The 24,382-nt window shown below is 47.9% G+C and overlaps 1 protein-coding gene across 1 annotated transcript; it reads right to left on the reverse strand.

Annotated features, from left to right (window-relative positions):
• AARS (alanyl-tRNA synthetase) lies at positions 755–23,842 on the reverse strand. The gene is given in 23 exon segments (XM_021093791.1): positions 755–1,302; positions 1,705–1,818; positions 2,178–2,264; positions 2,399–2,518; positions 3,056–3,169; positions 3,778–3,886; positions 5,735–5,919; positions 6,356–6,450; positions 6,453–6,561; positions 8,060–8,173; positions 8,837–9,015; positions 9,789–9,933; positions 10,601–10,725; positions 11,514–11,664; positions 11,819–11,927; positions 12,683–12,828; positions 13,167–13,311; positions 13,827–14,018; positions 14,795–14,940; positions 15,410–15,598; positions 20,179–20,344; positions 21,005–21,093; positions 23,741–23,842. Coding segments are annotated over 21 exon segments (2,904 nt in total). The 5' UTR covers positions 20,323–20,344; positions 21,005–21,093; positions 23,741–23,842; the 3' UTR covers positions 755–1,116.

Below are 24,382 nucleotides of genomic sequence, written 5' to 3' on the forward strand. Positions count from 1 at the left end.
TTCTACCTAGCTCTCATAACTCCGTGTGAGAACAGCCTTTCATTCCCAGGCCTTGTGACTGTTGGCCTCTGCTGCTTCAGCTGCCATAGACCTGCTTTTCCTCCTCTCTCCAAAGTCAGCAGGACTGAGAAATGACCCTCGGCCTCAGAGCCAGCCTGCTGTACCCAGTGGACTGGAAATCAGCCAGAGGGGGCACAACCAACTACTATACACTGCTGCTTCCAAACCTAGCTGTCTTCAGACTTGGGTGAAGGGGCAAACCAGGTCAGAGTCTCCATCCTCAATGTCCAACTTTTAAGTCCTGGAACCAGGAATGAGGGGACAGGCAAAGGAGTGGAGGGAAGCAAGTGATCTACCCTAAATGCCTCCTATACCAAAGAATGCTTCTGATCTACACCCAACCTGCACACCAAGAGGAAGAGGGATATGGGCCTAAGAAATGGAAAGGTTTTCCTACAAGAGGCTCCAAGGAGATTCTCTCTGCCTCCAATAATCCCTTGAATCACCTTCCATTGAATGATGAATGCCTCTCTTCATCTAACCCCCCTATTCTGTGGGCCACCTCTACATGTAAGTCCTGAGCCATTATTCCCAAAGTTCAGGGGTCTAGGGCTAGACTTGGCAATGGCTGCAACCAGAAGCCAGTTGGAGCACTTATTCTACAGACACCCGGGGAGCCACAGGCTCTCACACCAGGGGTGCCTATGGGTAGGATGTGCGGGAGGGAAGGGAGAGAAGCGATCATGTGGCATTATCAAGTATTGCACATGGTCCTTTTATTCTCTGCAGCAAAAAATGATTCCTTCCTGCAGGCCCAGAACCTTGGGTCTACAGAGAACTCTTTCTATAGACACAAGCTTGACAACGATAAACAGCAATCCTAGGGTAGTGGTTCTAACAGATGGTGCTGACGTGTTCAGGGCAGAAATGTAACAAGGGCATTGAGTCACAGGCTGGCTCCCAGGTTAAGTTACAGTTACTGCTGGGTTAGGAGGACAGATGGGGCTGCTTAAAGGTCCCAAGATTAAAATGTCCCTTGTGGCAGACGGAGAGCTCCTGGTTGGACGGATGCATCTGAGTGAGGAGACACCTCCCTGTGGAAGCCACCCTTCCCCCTCAGTTCTTCACATCTTCCAGGCGGAGCTGGGCAAAGGAAGTGGCCAGCTGCAGCGCCTCCTGCAGGCAGCCCACGTTCTTGCCTGTGGCCTGAGCGGACACATCTTTGCCACCACCTTTGCCATCCATCAGGCCTGACACCTGTTGCACCCACTCGCTGGCTTTCAGGCCCCGGTTGGCTATATTCTAGAAGAGAGGAAGGAGAAATGGGAGTCAGGACAGAGGTTGGGATGGAAGGAGACAAGGAGTGGGGAAGGAAAGAAAAAGAACAGGGGAGCCAGATAACCCATCCCGCCCTGGGTGATGCTGTCAGCGTCCACGGATCCTACAGCTGGTCCCACAGCCAGGGAGACAGATGGAGTAGTAAGGCCAGCAGAGTTAGACATATCCACCAGGGAGGGAAGGGCTGAGGGTGTGCAGTGTTGGGGAGGTGACTAAGAGGTAGGCAGAGGAATGGCCATTCTAACAGGGGCTGCACACACATGGGTCTTGGCAAACAACTAGGAACTGAGCTCCCTGAGAAAAGCTACAGACATCACTTTCTACTGGCCCAGAGCTGCTGTGAGCAAAACCACAGGGTGTTCTGACCTGGGGGACTTGACACAAGCAGATGATCTTGCCAGCTTCATTATCCACTGTGAAGAGCATGGCCGACGTCTGAGGAGAATGTGTCTTGAAGAGTTTCAAGGCTTCGTTCAGGGCCTGCGCAGAGAACCTAGCATCAGGCCATGGCCCTGAGTGAGAGGGCCGTGCTCTCCGCAAACACAGCAGGTGTGCAGAGCTCTGTTCTCAGAGCACCCTCGTCTCCACACCCTTCTAAAAGCAGGTGCTGAAGTACAGGGCCTCACCCACCCACTCTCCAGCTCTAAGGCTATTCCCAGGAGCCACAGCTCTCCACGGCTCAGCCTAACCTCAGTCCCAGAGAGTGAGCCCCCAGGCAACTACTCTGCTCAGAGCCACAAAGCTCATGCTTCAGCCATCAGAGGGCTGCTAAGACCCCGAGACGAGACAAGCAGGGGACAGGCACAGAGCAGTGCGAGGAACCCCAGCCCCTGGGTTGCCTTGGCTGAGGCGCCGCTCTCCATCTCCAGGATGACAAGGGGCTGGTTGGGGTTGCTGTCAATGAGCTGTTTTGTCCTCTCCAACACCTGCAAGGAAGGAAGTCCAGAAAAGAGGCCTCAGGTCAAAGGCCCAGACTCCGACACCGAGATAACGGGCTGCACGGCCTTCCTGGCTAAATCTTCCCAGCTCCCGTCCAGCCACCGGCATAGCCACGACGCACCCGCTTCTGGACATCGGCTTTACTAGCCCGGTCTAGGTCATCCATGACCTTCTTCAGGGATCTGAGATTCTCCCGGAACTCGTCCTTCTGCCACTGGGGGATGACTGCGGTGGCCAGGGCCTGGAACCAGAACAGGAACACCACTGGGACCCGGACCCCAAGGACGTGAGCCCACCCCACACCTCCAGCTTTGAACACCAAAGCCGCCCAACCACTGTCCAGAAAGAGAGGAAACATACACACACCAAAGGTGTCCACTGGCCTTGAGACCAGCCACTTTACGAGTAATTGCATCAGTTGTAATGAGCAGGCTAGAGAGAAAGGGAAAGAATAAACGGAGCTGGGGTCCTGTTGCACCTGGTCCCTACAAGGCAGTGAACAAAGCCTATGAGGGGATTATGAGAAGCCCCCAAATATTAACAAACACCAGGCGGCCTGGAGACAGGAGGCACCTCCAGCGTCTCCCCCACCCTCCAACCAGTGCCCTCTCGAGCTTGAACGGGCTTTCCCTGCCATGGGCACAGGGGCGGCAGGCAGGTTCCAGGGGTCCTGGGCCAGGATCCACAGAGTCCCGCTTTTAAGGCTGCCGAACAGAAGTCCATCCAGAGGCCCACGGTGGCGCTGAGAACCAGGACCCGCGGAGGGAGGCCACCCTACCTCGCCAAGGTCAGCAATCTCCCTCTGCACGTCCTTATTGGGTGCAGTCTGGGCCTTCACTTTGGCCTCCATGGCACACAGAGATTTCATCAGGCTGTCCGCTTTCCTGAGGGCCTGGAGGGCAATCAGAGTGGTCAGCTCAGGGTCAGGTAACGTTCGGCTTCACCTTTCTGTCTGTAAAGCACCGTAGCAGACGCTGGTGGTGGACTATGGAAGAGCGCGACTCCAACACCAGAATTCCCTCTCCCTGCAGGGACCCAGTGTTCGCGGGCTCATGCCCAAGAGAGGAGCACCTCCTCGCACACGTGGCTACCAGAACTCGGGTTCAGGGACCGACCGAGAACTTACAAGTCACAGGCCCTTCACACTCCATGAAACGATTGCTCCTCAACCTTGGCACTTGTCAGGCACGAGCGACCGTCCCCACCCCAGGGCAACTGTCCCTGTACTCTATGCACTTAGGTACACACTGGAAATGTGGCAAAAAGCTGGGGCCACGGAAGCCACAGCAAAACCACGGCCTACCCTCCTAGACATGGACACGTTACGGCAGGATTTACAAGAGTGAACATAAGCTAGCTAGAAAGGCCTGTGCCATGGTGGCTTTCTTCAGCCAGGCAGGTGAACTGGAGGATATTCTGGAGGTGATACTCTCCTTCTGACTCTGTTGGCTCCCTCGCCTTGTTCAAGTAAGCCACAAACCCTCAGTCTGATCTGCTCACCTTCTGGGCTTCAGCACCGGTGACAGCAACAATCCGCCGGATGCCCTTGGCAATAGCTTCTTCACTCACAATCACAAAGGCTCCCGCATGACTCGAATTCTGCAGATGCCTGAATGGCAGAAGGCCAAGTCCATGGTCCTCTCGGCACCCTGAGAGCCCTCGCTGCAGGGCAGGACCCTATGAGTGGCCGTTCCCAGGGATGGAGGAAAAAGGCCCCTCGTGTTTATTTCAGAACACAGCTCTGGCCAGGCAGGGAATGGCAGTCAGAGAAGGCCTGGCGGGGCAGACACTGAGCAAGGCACCACTTTTCTGAGCCTCAGTTTTCTCATGTACAAAATGCGGGTAACTCTCCCTCATAGAACTGTTGTGAAAATCAAATGAGATCAGTGAAAGTGCTTTGTGATCCCTAAAGAACACGTTACTACTAGTGGGCTCCACATTCTTCACATTTCTGGTCCTCTCTGGTAGAACATAAGCTCTATTTTTCTGTCCCTGCCAACAGCTGAGTGTCGGTGGATTACCTTTAAAATCTTACCACAACCCTGACAACCGCAGATGCTCAGAGGACCTCAAACGTTCATTTACTCTCATTCTTTTTTTTTTTTAATTGTTTATTTATTTATTTATTTGTCTTTTTGCCATTTCTAGGGCCGCTTCCGCAGCATATGGAGGTTCGCAGGCTAGGGGTCGAATCAGAGCTGTAGCCTCCGGTCTACGCCAGAGCCACAGCAACGCGGGATCCGAGCCGCATCTGCGATCTACACCACAGCTCATGGCAACGCCAGATCGTTAACCCACTGAGCAAGGGCAGGGACCAAACCCGCAACCTCATGGTTCCTAGTCTGATTCGTTAACCACTGCGCCACGACGGGAACTCCTACTCTCAGTCATTCTTCATGGATGGTGTAATATCTCTGAAAACTGTTTCCTGGGCCCTGCAGTGTCATGTAATGATGTATGAAGGCACACGTGGGACTCATCTGAAAGCCCAATTCGACAGAGCCCTGGAATGTGAACACCCAGATCCCTACCCCATCCTCTCAGCCCGCTGCTCTCTGCCTGCCTGAGGCTCCCAGCGGGCCTTGGATGGGCCCTACCATGGCCTTAAAAATGTCCTTTTCACCCTGATTCCTGTGGAAGCAGGAACCTCCCAGAAGGACTCCAAGCTGGCAGAAACAAGAGGTTCTGCCCACAGCCAGACTGAGCTGGGTCTACCATGGGCCTGACTCAGGGGTTCTGAGGCAACAGGGTTAACTCCGAGATGCTGCTCCAGGCAGCAAAGGGAATGAGGTGAGGCCTGGGAATGGAAAGGAGCCCCCTGGCCTTGCTGAATCAGGAGCTCACAGGCCTTCAGCCCAGGAAACAAGAGTAAGCCGCTAGGAGGTAGGTTATTAAGGTAACATTTCCAACTTTCGCTCCTAGAATGAACATTTCATCACAGACCCAGCAGATGTCAACGTCAGACAGGAGGGGTCTGATGGGAACACGAAAATGCTGACTCCCAGTAATGCTGTTACACAATTGATTTCTTTTTTTTTTTTTTAACATTTATTTTTTATCTATTTTTTTGTTTTTTATTTTTTTTGTCTTTTTGCCTTTCCTAGGGCCGCACCTGAAGCACAGGGAGGTTCCCAGACCAGGGGTCTAATCGGAGCTGTAGCCGCGGCCTATGCCACAGCCACAGCAACCCGGGATCCGAGCCACATCTGCAACCTACACCACAGCTCAGGGCAACGCCGGATCCTTAACCCACTGAGCAAGGCCAGGGATCGAACCCGCAACCTCATGGTTCCTAGTCGGATTTGTTAACCACTGCACCACGATGGGAACTCCAGGCAACTGATTTCTGAGGCCCCCGTTTCAAACTTAGCTGGTCTAGCCTATTTCCCACATCCTCTGAGGGTGATGAAAATTAATAAAAGGCAGGTCCACCCATTGCTCCCCCCGAGGTACTCACGTTCCCCCACAGAACTCAACAGAAGTGAGTGAGCCAGCGGGACCGGAGGGGTCATCCAGCAGCTCGGACACCGGGACCCCAATGGAGACGACTCGCACAGGGTCGGGGTAGGTCTCGTCAAACACAGCCCGCAGGCCCTGGATGGCTTTGGCTGCTGCCAGAGGACAATTCTGGGCATAGACGGGCTGTCATGGAAAGAAGATAGAAAAGGAGCTGGGACAAGATCTTCTCTGGAGGTGCAGGGGAAGCAGCAAAGGACGGTGTGGTCTTGTAGGCAGGGCTCTGCCATCAAGTGCCCTGAACCTCCCGAGATAAGGCTCCATGTGTAAAGTCACAGGGATCAAAATAGGAATTTCCAACTATTGTTAAAGTGTGAACCAGCTCTTAAGTGGTATGTCAAACAGTCGTAACTCGAAGAGCTCTGGCTGTCCTGAGTGGGGGGTGGAGAAAGCCCTCTTTAAGGCCCCTCCACTAAACACCAGCACTGGCCCTTTCGCAGCAGTTGAGAATCATTCTATAAGCAGATCTGAGCACGGAACAGAATGAGACCATAGAAAGAAAGTGGTGGGGCAGGAAGGAGGGAAGCTCATGACCCAGGAGCTCACCTGTAACCCAGCCTACCTTGGCTGCCTCTATCATCTCATTAGCCAGCTCCTCGGCCTTCTTAATCTGCTGGGTAGACATGGCTCCCTTGGCAGTGAAGTCAAACCGAAGGCGTCAGGAGCAACCAGGGAGCCTCTCTGGTCAGCCTCTCCAAGCACAGAGCGCAGGGCAAAGTTCAGGATATGGGTGGCTGTGTGGTTGCTCATGACAGGCCTCCGTCGGGGCTGTAAAGGGAGGAGCAGACTGGTGGAGAGTCTGGAGTGAACTGCTCGTCAGCCCCCAAACCTGCCCTCCCCTTCTTCCCAGTACTAGAGTTTCCAGTTGGCCACACGGCTGCCCAGAATAAAGCCTACAGCTTCTGTGTGTGACTAAGCACTGGTCCACGGGCTGTGAGCAGAAGTGATGCCTACCCTTAAAGGGAAGGAAAATGCCCTCCCCTTCCTTCTTCCCACTGTCTAGTGCACGAGTTGGCAAATTATGGCCTGTGACCCAAATCCATCCTGCGGTCCATTTTCTCCCCCCCCTTTTTAGGGCCGCACCTGTAGCATACAGAAATTCCCAGGCTAGGGACCCAGTCGGAGCTGCAGCTAGAGCCTATGCCACAGTGCATGGCAGCCTGCGGCAATGCCGGATCCTTAACCCACTAAGCCAGGCCAGGGATTGAACTTGCATCCTAACGGCTGTGGTCCATTTTTATAACTAGGTTTATTGGAACACAGTCACCCTCATGTGTTTACATACTGTCTGTGGTGCTTTTGTGCCACAGCAGCAGACCTGAGTAATTGTGATGGAGACCACAGAGCTCAGAAAGCCAAACACCTGGCACTTTACCAAAAAAGTTCACTAAATCTGGCCCAGAAAATCGATCTTATAGCTACCTTTTTGGATCACCAAGGGCAGCGCCCCAGCAATCATGGTAGAACCAAAAGCAGAGAACTAGGTCCTATGACTGTGGGAAAGGCCTCTGATCAGCCTGGACTCTCAGATGAGAAGCGTATTTCTACCTCAGTTTATACTACAATTATTTTGGAGCTCCGTCACATGCAGCAGAACCTATTTCTTTCCCACAGCATGAGAAAGTTCCCAGGCCAGGGATTGAACCTGAGCCACAGCAGTGACAGCGCAGGATCCTTAACCACCAGACCCCCAGAGAACTCTAGAATCTACTTCTTAATAAAAGATCCTTGGCTACGGAAGAAGTATTTGAGATTAAGCTGGAGAAAGGCAATCTGTGAAAACAAAACTACAGGATCTCAACTGACATCACCATGGTCTGACTTGGGAACACAGATTTACCTCTCACTCACGTCTCTCATAAGATTTATTCCCACACTTTACTTATAATCTACTTAAAATTTCTCTTTTAGGGATAATAATGATGGACCAATTAAAAGCCAGAGAAGGAGATTAATTTTTTTAGAATGTATTAGGAGTTCCCTTGTGGCACTGAAGGCTAAGGATCTGGTTTTGTCACCTCAGTGGCCTGGGTCACTGCTGTGGTGCAGGCTCGGTCCCTGGCTTAGGAACTACCACACGCCATAGGCATGGCCAAAAATACAAACCAAAAAAACAGAACGTGCATCATATCACCATGGTGTGCACTTTAAATATCTTATAAATCTCTATGTCAGTTATGCCTCAATAAAGCTGAAATTTTTTTAGAAGGGGAGGGGGAGAGGATTACCAACCATATCCAGTGATGACCGGCACAAAGCAACTCACCTCATCAATAAACAGCCGAACCTGATCCCCCACTTTCAGGCTGCCATAGATGGTTCCTATGTGCAGCACATAGCCTCCTCGCACCTGAGCGTTCTTCACTGTAAACTCTGTTTTCTAAGAGGAGTCAAGGCAAAGACCAACAGGTAAGTCAACGGAAACATACACATGTGTGTATGTGTACACGTATATATGCGTATGCGTGTGTGTGTGTGTGTGTGTGTATGAATTCTTTTATGTTATACACACAGCCCCCCATTAATACCATGATATATATTATATATACACATGGACTACTATGTATCATTACATAAACACACCACTTTAAATACACAATACAAGTGTGTGTACACACACATACACCACACACACTCCATTAAGGAGCATCTTAGAAAATTAAGAGTCGCCATAAGGAACCTCAAGCCCACGAGACGAGCTAACTCATCCAAGACCACAGAGCCAGTGGTAGCAAAGCTACAGCCGCATCTTCTATGAGGACAGCTGGCCTCCAGAGAGCTGTCTCTCCCGATTTATGAGGAAAGCCTGGAGGAGCCAAGCATCAACCTAAGCAGCCCAGTGGCAAGGATCTGGCTACAAGGGGCCCTAAAGGCGATACAACACAAGAAGCTGCTCCCCCAGCTTCAGAAATGCTGACCATGGAACACGACCCAGAGGTCGGTGGTGTGTGCCCCCCAAGGCTGGGAGAGAAGCTGCCCCAGTCCAGGCCCGGCCCCTCGCTGGACCCCTGGCCCAGCTAACAAAGAAGAACAGTTGGCTCACGTCCTCACTGCTGTCATCCACTTTCACCAGGTAGCCTTCATCGTAGATTTGCCCTCCTTGCTCGGCATAGAAACAGGTCTTGTCCAGCACCACTCCACACTCCTGGCCTGTGCACACTTCTTCCACGAACATCCTGTCCCTGCGCAGGGCCATGACCGTGGCCACAGCGCTCTCAAACACTGCACAGAAGCGGAAAACATCACACTTCTTAGCTGGCTTTGGCTGCATTCTATTTCTCAAACTCTCCTTAGGCCCTGTCTAATTTTATTTTGGAAGCAAGCCTATGAGACTCCAGAAAAGGGCTTAACATGCTGGTTTTCTATAGAGAATACTCAGTAGGGGTGACCAGGGGTCCTAGTTTGCTTGGGACCAAGCCGTTTCCCAGGACATGAGGAACAACTGTGGGAAAATGGTACACTTGGCTACCCTAACCTGAGCTATGAGCCGAAACCTGGAGAATCGGATTAGTAGGTATTTAAGGGCAGTAATAAATTCCCTACTCCAAGATCAAGTCCTAAAGAATGTATTCATTTTGTGGGCTTCCTCAGATGGATTAGCTATCTCTGCAGGAACAAAAAAAAAAGCAAAACCATGTACCACCTATGCATTTCTTTTAGTGGGCTTAACTTTAGAACACTACTATCCTGATGCAAAATTCAACGGCCACTATAGGTGGTATCACTGTCATTTTCCTTATTTCCTGCAAGATGTTACCATTAGGAAAAACTGGGTTTAAGGTATAAGGAATCACCCTGTAAATTTTTTTTTTTTTTACAACTTCTGTGAATCTACAGTTATTCCAAAATAGTCAGAAAATCAACCGCCAAGGGTCTCTATAACATTACACCCTGACTGCGCAGCACTGCACAACCAGGCCTACCATGGACATCCTGGGTTCCTAACCCTGAGACTTATCTATTGAAAACCACCCCAAAAGAGCACAGCATCATACCATAGCTCCCACTGGAGTCCGAATGGTAATTATACTTTGGAGAATCATCTGTTGCCTCCAGACCCCTTTCCCGGAGCTCTTCAATAGCATAAATGTCCAGCATAATGAGATCTTCTCCACCAGCTCCCTTGCCCTGTGATTTCAGCTGCCAGTAAGAAAAATAAACAAAATTTATCTTAATGTCAGAGAAAAACTCTGATGGACTCAAACCTTCTCAACTATGCCCAATGTAAAGCTCTAAAACAGAGGGGGGTTTATCTTTTTTTTTTTTAAGGCCACACCCACGGCATATGGAGGTTCCCAGGCTAGGGGTCAAATTGGAGCCACAGCAATGCCAGATCCGAGCCACGTTTGCAACCTACACCACAGCTCAGAGCAATACCGGATCCTTAGCTCAGTGAGGAAGGCCAGGGATCGAACCTGCAACCTCGTGGTTCCTAGTCAGATTCGTTTCCACTACTCCACAATGGGAACTCCTAAAACAGAGTGTTTTGATCTCAGCAATACTGACATTTGGGGCCTGTTCTAGGGCGCCTGGCCACTGAAGGATGCTGAGCAGCATTCCCGCCTCTACCCACTAGATGTCAGTAACATTGCTCTCCCCACCCCCCACTGCAAAAAACCAAAAAATAATGTCTTTATACATTTCTGCCAAATACCCCCTGGTGGGCCAAACTGCCCCAACTTGAGACTCACTGGTCTTGGGAAGAAAACAGAATTTCTGAGTCTTTAATGAAAGGAAAGTCTTGCTTTGCAGCCAAGTCCTGCCTTGCTTGGTGATGAGTTTCCTGCTTACTTCCCAAATGCTTTACCTGGGCCAGTTTCCTCTCCTCTTCAAAGCCATCCATATCTACCACCAGGCCCTTCTCTTCAGCAATCAGTCCCGTGAGATCCACTGGAAACCCATAGGTGTCGTAGAGGAGCCAAGCAGTGTCCCCTACACAGCACAAAGGGATCGTGTAAGAGTGACAGGGACGGCCCCCTTCTTTGCCATCCTCAGCCCTTCCCAGGAGGACAGGAGGGAGTCAAGAGCCAGGCCAGTTAGTACTGACTGTGAGTACTTGTCAGAAAAATCCATCAAATCTTTTGGGATCGACCTAGTTGGAAGCCCAAGAGGTCCCTGGAAAAGTTCTGTTTCTTAATCTGAACACCAGTGTGTTCGGTTTTCACCTTGCATATTATGTTTCAATAAATTGTAAAAATGTTTAGGGAATTCCCTTGTGGCCTAGCAGTTAAGGGTTTAGTGTTGCCACTGCTGTGGCCCAGGTTCCATCGCTGGCCAGGGAACTTCCAAATTCCATAGGTACAGCTAAAAAAAAAAGTAAAAACTTCTAGAATGAACTTTCCTGTCTGGCAAAAAATAAAGCAAGCTGCAAAACGTTATATACTATACATTCCCATTTTTGCTTGCACACACCCACACCCACCCATATACATTTATATAAAAGGAGAGAAGTCCTGAATAGTTATACACCAAAATCTGAAGAGTTGTTACTTCTCAGAAATGAGTTTGGGAAACAGGATTTTCACTCTTGTATACTGTTTGAATACTTTGCCACAATAATGTATTACTTTTATAATCTTACTCCAAGCCCCATTTTACACCAAAAGCAGGTTAATCAAGGTATGCTCAGCCTTTGGAGACAGGGGAGTCCACTGTCACTTTGTGAGAAAGGGCTTCTCTTCTAGAAAGATAATCAGCCTGATGAACAAATGGGTCCTTACCAGGAATGGTTTTGCTGTCTCCCAGGCTCTGAATTTTCCTGTCCAGGATGCGACGGCCTCTACTGAGAGTTTTGAGAAATTGCACTTCTTCCTCATTAATAATGTCCTTCACCATATCTGGGTCCTTTTTTAGCTCAGGAAATGCATCTCCCTGGCAAACAGGAAACACAGATTTGAGCCCAGTGAAGTCAGGGACCATGCTGTGACTCCCCTAAAAATTCTTGTTAACAGTGTGGTATCTCCCACCCCGGCCCTCTTAGAGTGTGAGCTTTAGTACAGAAGAGGTGAGCAGGAAATATACCTACCAGGGACTGGACGACAACATCTACTAATGTAGCAAAGAAACCCCTGCTGGCGTTGAGTTTCTCATGGGAGTATCGCACAGCCCGGCGGAGAATCCGTCTCAACACGTACCTGTGTGAGGCAGAACCCAGTCCCCTGCTAGACAACATGCCCAGCCCAGCACTTTGCAGTAGGTTCTTTGGAATTCTGCCCAAAGCAACATGACCAACTTTTTCTTTCTCTTTCAGAGACTTTCTTTTATCTTAAAACTGCTTGTTTCTGCATTCCCCCGCGGTCATTAATTCCAGCACGCAACTCAGTAATACATCCACAAATGTGCATCAAGGATAACTAGGGAGTAACCCTGGTATATTTTCCAACCTTGTTCTGCTGAACCAGAGATGGAGGCAAGAAGTACAGACCAGAAGGCTGACTTGATGCCCACAATCCCAGGTCCTGCCTGCAATGAAGTTCCCTGGGGTTAATCAGTATCCACCACACCCGTGCCAGTGCCAATATCTTACCACACAACTTTACATACAATCCTTATCATCTTGTACTTATTAGCAGCAAAGACTTCATATGACGAATGCTAAAATAAGCTGAGAGAGTTTCTTGATGGCTCAACAGATTAATGATCTCGGAGCTGTCACTGCTGTGACTCGGATTCAATCCTGGTGCAGGTTCGATCCCTGACCCAGGAATTTCCAAATGCCACAGGTGCAGCCAAAATCAATCAATCAATCAATCAAATGAGTTGAAACTTCCTTTATACCACCCCCCACAAAAAAAGATCTCTCCAACTACCCAGAAAACAGTAAGTTCCAAAAAGAGCCACAAACCTCACAGTATCGATCATAACCCTGCCCAGCATGTAACACACTTACCCCCGCCCTGTATTGTCAGGTCGGCCACCATCAGCCAAGGCAACGGTGATGGTCCGAGCATGGTCAGCCAGCACTCGGTAGGCCATGTCGATCCCATCAGCATCATCAGCACCAACTTTCCCGGTGTATGGCCGGGCACCTGTGCCCTACAGAAAAAACCAGCAGGTAGCTCACCAAGCAGCAGCCATTCTGGTGTTGTTTTACCCTAAGAGGTTTGGAGAGGGCTGAGGGGGCCTAAGGAGAAAGGACGACCCTCTTGCCAGATCCTATAACCCCTAGAAAGAAGACAGGAGCAAGAGAGAAGAGTAGCCAGGCCCCTACACTTGATAAATTACAGTGCCTGTGCTTAGAACCTGTGTTATTGACAACGAAGTAGACAGAATGTCACAGGTCCCCCCACCTGGCAAAGCATGTGACTGTTTCATCTGACAGCACTGAGAGTCAGCCTGGAAACCACCCCAGGAGTCTGCAGGAGGACCAGTACCTTCTGAATGGCTTCAAAGTATGGGACAAAAAGGTCAGTGTCATAGTTGGACATCTTATTCTGCAGCACAGACACCAGTCGCTCCAGGCCCATCCCTGTGTCAATGCTTTTCTTGGGAAGAGGTTTCAGAACACCATCGGTTTCTCTGTGAGAGCCAGAGAAAGAGGAAGATGAAAAAGGACTCGGGCTGCCACCTCTCCCTTGCTGGGTAAAACTCACTTAGCACTTTGCAGGCATAACTATTTGCCATTTGCCTCTGACTGTTTTGTTGGGGCGGGGGGGGGGGGGGAGAAAAGGGAGAAACTCTCTGGGGTCCATTAAAGAGTGATTCAAGCTCCAAGGAAATGAGCTTGAAAACAGCAGCCCAAATCACAGCAAAAATGCCATTATACAAATAGCCCCTGAGCAGGTATTATGCGGAAAAAACTAGTTTATAAAAAAATAGGTTCAGCCCTATCTCAGATCAGAGAGAAAAACCTGAGAAATAAAATTTAATGAACGTCCACGAGATCCCACGATGCCTTCGGTGTCTGCTCCGTGCTGTCCCACTGTCCCCAGAGAGAAGGATAGAAGACAGCCATGTGCTGAGTTCCTCTCTCGCTACTCGGCTTGGGGAAAGGTGCTGCTCTTGGCAGAAGTGGTTCAGGACCCCAAGACCACCTGTTATACTGGATGAACACGAGGTTCCAGATCTCCAGCACATTGGGGTCATCCTGGTTGACGAGGTGGGCGGCATCCCGACCACCTATCCGGTCATAGTGGATTTCACTGCAGGGACCACACGGGCCCGTGTCACCCATCTCCCAGAAGTTATCCTTCATGTTGCCTGGGAGGATCTTGCTGTCATCCAGCCTGTACAGAGCGGGGAAGATAAGCCCAGTTATAGCCACTGACAGGATTCTGCAGACTCGCATCCATCAAATCCACCTTATGCATTTCTTGAAAAAAGGCTCACTCTTTGGCAATTACTAATGCTGAGCCTGCATTCAAAGGCTGCTGAGGAAACAAAACGCGATTCTTTTCAAGAGAGACTACAGGGAATACAAAATACACATAACAAAACAAATTATTAACAATAATGAATCTAAGGGGTCTCCTATTCCTATTTTTTACTTTTCCATATAGTCTGAAATTTCACAACACATGCACTATATGCACAATTGCTAAAATTTCCAAAAATATGTAAAAAGCAAAAAAACAAAAACAAAAACAAAAACAAAAAGGAGAGAGACTTTATGTTGGCTTTCAAAAACAGAATGATCAGAGTTCCCGTTGTGGCGCATCACAATCGGCAGTGTCCTGGGAGACTCAAGTTTCATCCCCAGCCCAGCACAGTGAGTTAAAGATCCAGCATCGCCATAGCAGCAGCTTAGGTTGTAACTGAAGCTCAGATGTAATCCCTGGCCTGGGAACTCCATATGCCATAGGGTGGCCAAAAAAAGAAAACAAAAAAACAGAATGATTAAGTACACCTACTAAGAAGCAACGGATGCACTAAAGGATAAGTACTCCCAGCCACCTCCACCTCACATTAAGAAATGGCAATGCATGCCAGGTTGTAACACCTGACCCTGGCACCATTTTACTCCGCCATACTCATACTCTCAACACGTGAGCTGCATTCTTACCCCAAGTTTTGCCAGATCTGTTTGCACTCCAAGTCTGGTTCTAAGCCAGCTGCTTCATCCCCACCAAAGTAAGTGACATAGAGTCTTTCAACTGGAATGCCAAACTCTTGGGTGAGAAGTTCCAGAGCCATCTTACAGGCCAATTCCTACAAAAAGATCAAAAAGAAAGATGTGGAACATGACCAATCCAAAAGCTCTTTAGTATGAGGAGTTCCCTGGTGGCCTAGAGGTTAAGGATCTAACATGTCAAGACTGTGGCTTGGATCACTACTGTGGTGTGGGTCCAACCTGAACTTCCGCATGCTACAGGCACAGCCAAAAAACAAAATCTATGTAGTATGAGTAGGAGAGGTCCAGATCTTCGAAAGACAATGATACAATACCTTCACCATAAACAGTCAAATTCAGGATCAATTTATACAAGAAATCCAAATGTAAACTGAAATCATCAAATTACAGGTACTGCATCCAGGAAGTCTTAGAATTAATAAATGTTCTTCACTACCGCATCTCCTGAACAATATCTTAAATTTAAAACAAGCAGTGAGACCCTATTGCCCTTAGTAGAAATGACCCTTTTGCTCAAATTCCCAATGGTCTCCTCTTTGAACTTACCTTGAAGTAATCTCCGAAAGACCAAGAGCCCAGCATCTCAAAGAAGGTGTGATGATAGACATCCTTGCCCACGTCGTCCAGGTCGTTGTGTTTGCCCCCAGCCCGGATACACTTCTGCGTATTGGCAGCTCTGCTCAGCTTTGCCATAGGATGAGATGGGTCGATGGTATTCAGAAAGATGGGTTTGAACTACAAAAGAAAGGAAACATACCAACTTTTTCTTTTCTCTTTTTACCGTCACACATAGATTCCCAGGCTAGGAGTCAAGTTGGAGCTACAGCTAGCTGCCGGCTTATGCCACAGCCACAGCAACAAGGGATCCGAGCCACATCTGCGACCTACACGACGGCCTGTGGCAAAGGTGGATCCTTAACCCACTGAGCAAGGCCAGGAATGGAGCCTGCCATCATGGATATGATGTCAGGTTCTTAATCCACTGAGCCACAATGTGAACTCAGAAATATTTCAACTTTTTAAAGACCTGCTGGGGAGTTCCCATGGTGGCACAGTGGTTAACGAATCTGACTAGCAACCATGAGGTTGCAGGTTCGATCCTTAGCCTTGCTCAATGGGTTAAGGATCCAGCATCACATCCGTGACCTGCACCACAGCCACAGCAACGCTGGACTGAGCTGCATCTACAACCGACACCACAGCTCATGGCAATGCCAGATCCTTAACTCACTAAGCAAGGCCAGTGATAGAACCCACAACCTCATGGTTACTAGTCAGAACTGTTAACCTCTGAGCCAAGAAGAGAACTTTATGGGAGTAAAATCAATACAACTTGGTCACACTAAGTCACATTAGTTCAATAATCACACACAGCTGGTGTGTGATTAGAAACAGAATTACAGGAGTCCTGGTCATGGCTCAGTGGAAATGCATCTGACTAGTATCCATGAGGATGCAGGTTCCATCCTTGGCCTTGCTCAGTGGGTTAAGGATCTGGTGTTGCCATGAGCTGTGGTGTAGGTCACAGATGTGGCGCACATCTGGCAGATGTAGGCCAGCAGCTACAGCTCCAATTCGATTCCTAGCCTAGAAACCTCCATATGCCACAGGTACAGCCCTAAAAAGACAAAAAAAAAACACAAAAAAACAATCATGGCAGTTCCCTTCATGGCTCAGTGGTTAACAGCTCCAATCAAATGCCTAGCCTGAAAACCTTCACATGCCACAGGTGCAGCCCTAAAAAAGCAAAAAATAAAAAAATAAAAAAAACAGAATTATGTATATACACAATGGAATACTACTCAGCCATAAAAAAGAATGACATCATGCCATTTGCAGCAACAATGGATGGAACTAGAGAATCGCATACTGAGTGAAATGAGCCAGAAAGACAAAGACAAATACCATATGATATCACTTATAACTGGAATCTAATATCCAGCACAAATGAACATCTCCTCAGAAAAGAAAATCATAGACTTGGAGAAAAGACTTGTGGCTGCCTGATGGGAGGGGGAGGGAGTGGGAGGGATCGGGAGCTTGGGCTTATCAGACACAATTTAGAATAGATTTACAAGGAGATCCTGCTAAGTAGCATTGAGAACTTTGCCTAGATACTCATGTTGCAACAGAACAAAGGGTGGGGAAAAAAATGTAATTGTAATGTACACATGTAAGGATAACTTGATCCCCTTGCTGTAGTGGGAAAATTAAAAAATTAAAAAATTAAAAAAAAACAAAAAACAAAAACAGAATTATGATCATTAAAATAATTTCTTTTATTTTTCCCGCTGTACAGCAAGTTACACATACATGTATACATACTTTTTCCTCCCATTGCTGTGTTGTGATGTAAGTGTCTAGACATAGTTCTCAATGAGAAGTTTCTATTATACAGTCCTGTGCTAGACCATAAACTCCTTAAAAGCAAAAAATACTTACTTAGTTCTGTATATCTAGCACTTAAAATATTACCTGAAAAAGAACAGATGTCTAGCAAGTACTAATTCAATTTTTTTTTCTTTTTTTTTTTTTGCCTTCTTACGGCTGCACCCATGGCACATGGAAGTTCCCAGGATAGCAGTTACATTGGAACTGCAGCTGCCAGCCTATGCCGCAGCCACAGTAACGCCAGATCCCACCCATGTCTATGACCTACACCACAGCTCATGGCAACGCTGTTTTTTAGCCCACCAAGCACACCAGGGATCGAATCTGTGTCTTCATGGATATTAGTCTGGTTTCTTAACCCACTGGGCACAACAGGAACTCCAATAATTCAAAATTTTTAAAGGAAAAAAAAAGTAAAAAAAAGTCAAGGTATTTCTGATTAATAGGCAATAAGTAGAGCACATAAGGAAACGCCTGCCTGTGTTCAAACCCACGATCCAGAAGTTACCAGCCTCAGGAGCTTGGGCAGTTTATTCAAGCCTTCAGTGCCTCAGCAGGATGGTAGAGTGAGGATCAAATGAGTTAATCTAGGTACGACACAGAACAGTGCCTGGCATGTAGTAAATCCTACATGCAGGCTACCAGTACTATTATTCAGAGAATGTTTACCCTAGGGTCCTTCAGCCAAGTACAGTCAGCTCATGTGGGAGAAGACAAAACCTGTGCCTAGATTGCCTGAGTAGAAAAGAATTGTTCCAGTGTTCTAGAAAGAGCATCACCTTGGATAAGTCCACCTAAAATCAATGCCTCCACTTCCAAGTGTATGCATGGGATTCACAACTGAAAAGCACTTTTATAACACTGTAATTCATGTTGCACAAGGTGGAAAATGTTCCTACTGCCTCTAATTTTCCATGTCAAAGAAGAAGCCTGAAAGAAAAGAAAATGCCAACTTAGCCCAGAGTGAGGCACATCCTAGGCAATGGTGGATTCATGGGCTAAGCCGGGAACCCAGAGAACCTCCAAAGGAAGCCCCTGAAGGCACCATCTAACCTGAATCCACTTCCAGTGGATAAAAGAAGTTTCAGTGTCACAGGCGTACTGAAAAAATTCTTATAAACGCTTTTTTTGGGGGGGGGGCATTCCCCAAAGCATGTGGAACTTACGCCACAGTAGCGACTTGGGCTGCTGGATCCTTAACGCTGCTGCACCACAGGAGAACTTAAACACCTTTACAAACTTGTAATGCTCCCATTATTTCAAGAGAAAACTTTAACAATCAAACATTCAAGTATCTTTCATAGTCCAACTGTCCCAAACATAAATCCCACTAACCAAATTTCTTCAGCAGTGGATCCATGTTGGCACTGGCGGCAGCTGCTTTAAGAAAGAAGTTCAGGGAGTTCCTGTTGTGGCTTAGCGGAAACGATCTGATTAGCATCCATGAGGACGCAGGTTCCATCCCTGGCCTCACTTAGTGGGTTAACAACCTGGCACTGCCATGAGCTGTAGGCCAGCGGCTACAGCTCCGATTGGGCTCCTAGCCTGGGAGCCTCCACATGCCATTGATGTGGCCCTAAAAAGATGACAAAGAAAGAAGTTTAAGGAATTCCCTGATAGTCTAGTGGTTAGAACTTGGTGCTTTCACCACTGAAACATGGGTTCAATCCCTGATTTGGGAACTAAGGTCCCATGTCAAGATGCTTCATGCCCCAGCCAAAAACAATAACAACAATGAAGTTAAAAAAAAAAAAAAATCAATAAAACTATGCATGCCCTAGAACAGGAATGAAAGGCACAGCCAGTTAAGGATCCAGTGTTGTCGGTGCTGTGGCTCAGGTTCAGTCCCTGGCCTGGGAACTTGCTCATGCTATGGGCACAGCCAAAAAAAAAAAAAAAAAAAAAAAAGAATGAAAGCACAGCTTTAAAAGAATCCTGAAGAACTGACTTATTTTACAAAGGGGAAAACAAGGACAATAAAAAGATGAAGGAGAACCAGAACCGCAATAACAGAGTTAACAAGTCTCTTCAGGGCTCAGCAAAATTAACCCAGTCTGATTCTAATAAGATACAGCTTTTTCCTTAGGAGGAAAAAAAAGGCAAAACTTTATAGACTAGATGCAGACTGTATGTTTCCTGAGAGGCAAACAAATTCAATCCAGCAGCATCAGGATCTTTCATCAATAATTAAATATTAGTTGGAATTCCCGTCGTGGCTCAGTGGTTAACGAATCCGACTAGGAACCATGATGCATGGTTTGATCCCTGGCCTTGCTCAGTGGGTTAAGGATCCCGCGGTGCCTTGAGCTGTGGTGTAGGTTGCAGATGCGGCTCAGATCCTGAGTTGCTGTGGCTGTTCTGTAGGCCAGTGGCTATAGCTCCGATTAGACCCCTAGCCTGGGAACCTCCATATGCTGTGGGTACAGCCCTAGAAAAGACAATAAATAAATAAATAAATAATAATGTTCAAGTACTGACTTCAAACACTGGTGAACATTCCCCCCCCCCTTTTTCTTAGGGCTGCACTTGAGGTATGTGCCAAACAAAGCACTACTTTTTCTTTTTCTTTTTTTTTTCATTTTTGGCTGCCCCACAGCATATGGAGCTTCTGGGCCAGGGATGAGATCTGAGCTGCAGGCAGTTGCAACCCAAGCCGCTGTGCTGGCCCAGCCCTACCGAGACACCGCCAATCCCGTTGCACCACGGTGGGAGTTCCTGTACTACTTTATTTACTCTTCAGTGTAACCTAAAGGCAGACAGTATTACTATTCCTCATTTCACAAACAAAGAAGCAGAGGTTTAATGACATAAAGTAAATTCTGCAAGGTAACACACTAAGTTATAGAACTTGGATTCTGACTCCAGGGCTGCTTTGCTGCCTCCTACGTGGATAAAAAGCCAAGGGGAAGAGAAAACACCCTTACCTGGTTCATGCCTGCATTGGCAAAGAGCAAAGTGGGATCATCCAATGGGATGGTGGCAGACGAGTGAACGTAGGTATGTTCATTTCTCTTGAAGAAATCTATAAATCGCTGCCGGATTTCACTTGCTGTCAGGGTTGAATGCATCTTGAAAATAACCTTATGGAACCTACCAAAGGAAAAAAAGAAAATTAAGGGAATTGAAACTAAGAGCTAAGTAAGCATTACACAAGACTCCTAGCTTCTCAGGCCAAGTCGAAATAGGACATTGCTGTGCTGTTTGATCTTAAAGCCTCTATGTTGTAATGTCCAAGGCTAAAGTCATCATCGAAGGAAAACTTGCTGCACCAGCAGACAGCAGCCCCACGTGCTCTTCCTGCCCAAGGCCAACCTCAGTAGGTTCAATACATCAACACATTAGGTAGAGCAGCAGGGAGGTTCTTCATGCATTCATTCACTGCAAAAATGAATGGAGCATCCTCTGCACTAAACTCTAGGCCAGGAATTAGGAAATGGGAACAAAAAACCTCAGTTCAATCTAGCAGAGACACCACTGGGGATGGGGGAAGGCTCAGGAAACCTGGGTTCCAGTCCTACCTCCAAGTCCTTAAGGGAGTTACTTTACTTCACCAACAAAAGGCCCATACTAAATAAACTCTAAGGAACCTTCCTGCTCTGAAGTAACTCACATGCCTAGTGCAAAGTTCCACTATCCTCAAAGCCAGGGCCTCTAGGTTTGGCCCGACCATCTTGCGGAGGCTGCTGCCATCAACAGGGAACCTGGGGATGGGCCGATCTGCACAAGGGACTGCAAGTGGCAAGAATGTACCTGCCTCCACTTGGCTCCTCCAGAACCCAGCTGGTAAACTGCTGCCTTCCCAGCTTCCACCACGAGCGAGTGAGGATGCTGGAGCCACACTGAAGAGGGAGGGCAGAGTCAGTGAAAGAGAAAGCAGATCAGAAGAGAAGGAAAGCAGGAAATAAAACAACTTTACAATTTCAAAGCTCATTCACATACATTACATGCCTTCTCCAACAGGCAGGTTAGAAAGAAGTGACAGGCCTTGGTAGAGGGTATTAATCACTGGCATGGAGCTGTAATGCCTCGTAGCACTGAGTGTCTGGAAAAATACGAACCATCTCATTCACAACATTACCTAGAATTCTTGAACTAGCTCTAACCTTTAAAAAGTCACTTTTTCCTAACTTTGTTTCCTTTTCGGCAAAAAAGTGTATCTATTCTGCCTACTCCACCTGAGGTGTGGGGCTCAAAAGCCATCCTGTACTGGGAAGCAATCTGTAAATGGGAACAAACTGGATACTGTTACTGTTCCCTTACTTAGCTCAAAGTTTTCTTCCTTCTTAGGAGGAAGATACAACAAAGAGAACACAAGAACATAATGAAACTGGGCCCCTTATTTTATTTTAGCCTTTTTAGGGGCTGCAACCACAACATGTGAAAGTTCTCAGGCTAGGGGTTGAGTTGGAAATGTAGCTGCCAGCCTACACCACAGCCACAGCAACTCGAGATCCGAGGCACATCTATACCTACATCACAGCTCACGGCAACACCTGATCCTTAACCCACTGAAATGAGCCAGGAATCAAACCCGAGTTCACATGGATACTGGTCAGGTTCCTTACCACTGAGCCATGACAGGAACTCCTGCGGACTCCTAGATTTATGTTTAACCACAATTTCAACTGATTTATTCACAACTCAATCAACTCATTTTTCAAAGCCCTTTGGGCAAAAAGATGGTGAAACACTGGCTGACAGAGCCAAAGAGCTGACTAAAATCTCCACAGCTGAGGTTTGTTCATGCTGAGGAGTCAAGGCTAGCATTTCTAGAAACTGTCATGCCACTTTCTTCCTGTCCCTTATCATCATGGCCCTCAAAGGATCTCAATAGTGGTGGCAACAATGAACAAATGGTACTAATTCCTAACCAAGCAGCAGCAACGTCACAGCCGTTACAGAAGGTTCACTGTTTCTCCTCTAAACGCGCTGCCGGAGGTAAATAAGCAGTTCCATTCCAAAAGACACGTGAATTTTCCATTTTTGCTTATTCACTCAACATACTGAACACATACTATATGCTGGGAACCAAGATGAACGAGAGTCTATGCTCCTCAGGGGGAGAGTCATACACAGAACTGCAGGATGACGTAAAAGGATCCAATATATTAATGTTAACCGCTGTGGATGCCAGGGATATTAAAAACTGCATCACCATCACCATCCATTCATCCAACATAAGTATAATGAAAGGCTACACTGGATGGAGTGGTAGCACAAAAGAGGTCAGATTCCACTTGCCAGCAGAAGCCATAAAGATCTTAAGTACTTTAAACCACAATGGCCTTTGGGTTTAAGGCTCCAGCCACCAGACCTTTCAACAGGCTCTAGACTTGCCAGGTAAGTTGACTGCCCTATTCCTCCTCTTTCCCTTTTCCTAGTTAATTTCTCATTGTTGGTATCTCAGTTTTTCTTTCTTTCTTTCTTTTTGTCTTTTTGCCTTTTCTAGAGCCGCTTCTGTGGCATATGGAGGTTCCCAGGCTACGGGTCTAATCGGAGCTGTAGCCGCCAGCCTACACCACAGCCACAGCCACGCGGGATCAGAGCCGCGTCTGCGACCTACACCACAGCTCACGGCAACGCGGCATCCTTAACCCACTGAGTAAGGCCAGGGATAGAATCCGCAACCTCGAGGTTCCTAGTCAGATTCGTTAACCACTGAGCCACGACGGGAACTCCAAGATATCTCAGTTTCAAAGAGACCTATTTAAGGAAGTCTTCTTGACCAGAGTCTCCCCCAATTTTATTCTCATAGCCCTAGGTGCCTTCTTTCTCAATTTCCACGTGCCTCTGAGGGCTTAACGTCCATCTCCCCAACAGGCTGTAAGTTCCAGCCCAGTGGGAATCAAGACTGATGGTTTTTGCTCATCATTACGGGTATATCCTCAGCACCCAATATGGTGGTTGTTAAGTAAGTATTTCACAGTAAAATAATCCTTTAATAGCGAATGAATTTAAAGCACACCGGAAATGCAGACCGTCTGAAAAAATAATAGCTGAACGTGATGGAGCACAGAAAGTGCTTTCAGAGGAGCCTGGACTAGTATCACCATTTAGCTAATTTTAAGGACGGCTCACAGCCTGATTCCACCGGTCTTGACCACCCTACCCGCAAGGGACCTGCGCAACCCCACCCGTCCCTAGGGGATTAAAACCTGTGGCGATTAAAAACCTCAGCTTTGGGAGGGTGGTCAATGACAACGATGATCCTTCCAAGGTCTTGCCCTCGGCGAGGTCCCTCTACCCCCAGCGGTGCTGAAGTCTAACAAAAGGCCGCTCTCCGCCTGCCCTGTCGCCCAGCGGTTGCCCCGGTTCCAGCCCAGGCCCCGGTTCGAGGTCTTAAGGGAGCCCGGCCCACGTACCAGACACGGGCCCTAGCCTCTGTTGCGGCGCCCCAGAACTCTCTCAGGGCCCCCGCCTCCTTCTCCCAGGGGCCGCGGCTCCTAATTCCTCCCTCAGAGCCCACCGCCAGGAGACTGCATTTACCTGTTCCCGCAGACACGCAGACACACCGAGCCCTGGCCACCAGCGGCCGCAACACGCACCGTCCGGTCCAACCAGAGCCCGCCGCTGGAAAGTGCCCCGCCGCGCCTTACCGTATTGGTCAGCCAACATGCCAATCAACTGGAGAACGAACCAGCTTGTCAGTTGGTTTCTGGGAAGGCGGCACTAAATTGGCTGATGCAATGGCCAAGAAAGTAGGGACTGGGACGTGTCACGTGACAAGTAAGGATGCGGACTCTGGAGACCGACATTTTAGTAGCCTTACGCAAAGTCCTAATAGTTGACATGGTTGATAAGGGGGAAGGGTGACGTGTGTTTGGTAGCGGTCACAGCTCTTAGTGTATAGTTGTGTTCCTTTTAGTTGCAGAGTGGTATGCAGACCTTAGAGATTCTGATATGTGGTGCCCATGGGTCCAGTTGTCCTTGTCAGACCTTCTTGGATTTGGTGTGGAGTAAGAAATAACTTACTCTTTGCGAGACAATTGAATTGGCGGCTGTTCTCGATTTGCCTTAGGAAAATAGCAAATATTTATATGCAAGTCATTATGTTAAACATTTCCTAGATTATTTTAATTTTTAAACTGCATATGAGGCAAGTCAACTGGCATCCCTTTTCCAAATGAG

Source organism: Sus scrofa, chromosome 6, assembly GCF_000003025.6.
Source record: "Sus scrofa isolate TJ Tabasco breed Duroc chromosome 6, Sscrofa11.1, whole genome shotgun sequence".
Lineage (NCBI taxonomy): Eukaryota > Metazoa > Chordata > Mammalia > Artiodactyla > Suidae > Sus > Sus scrofa.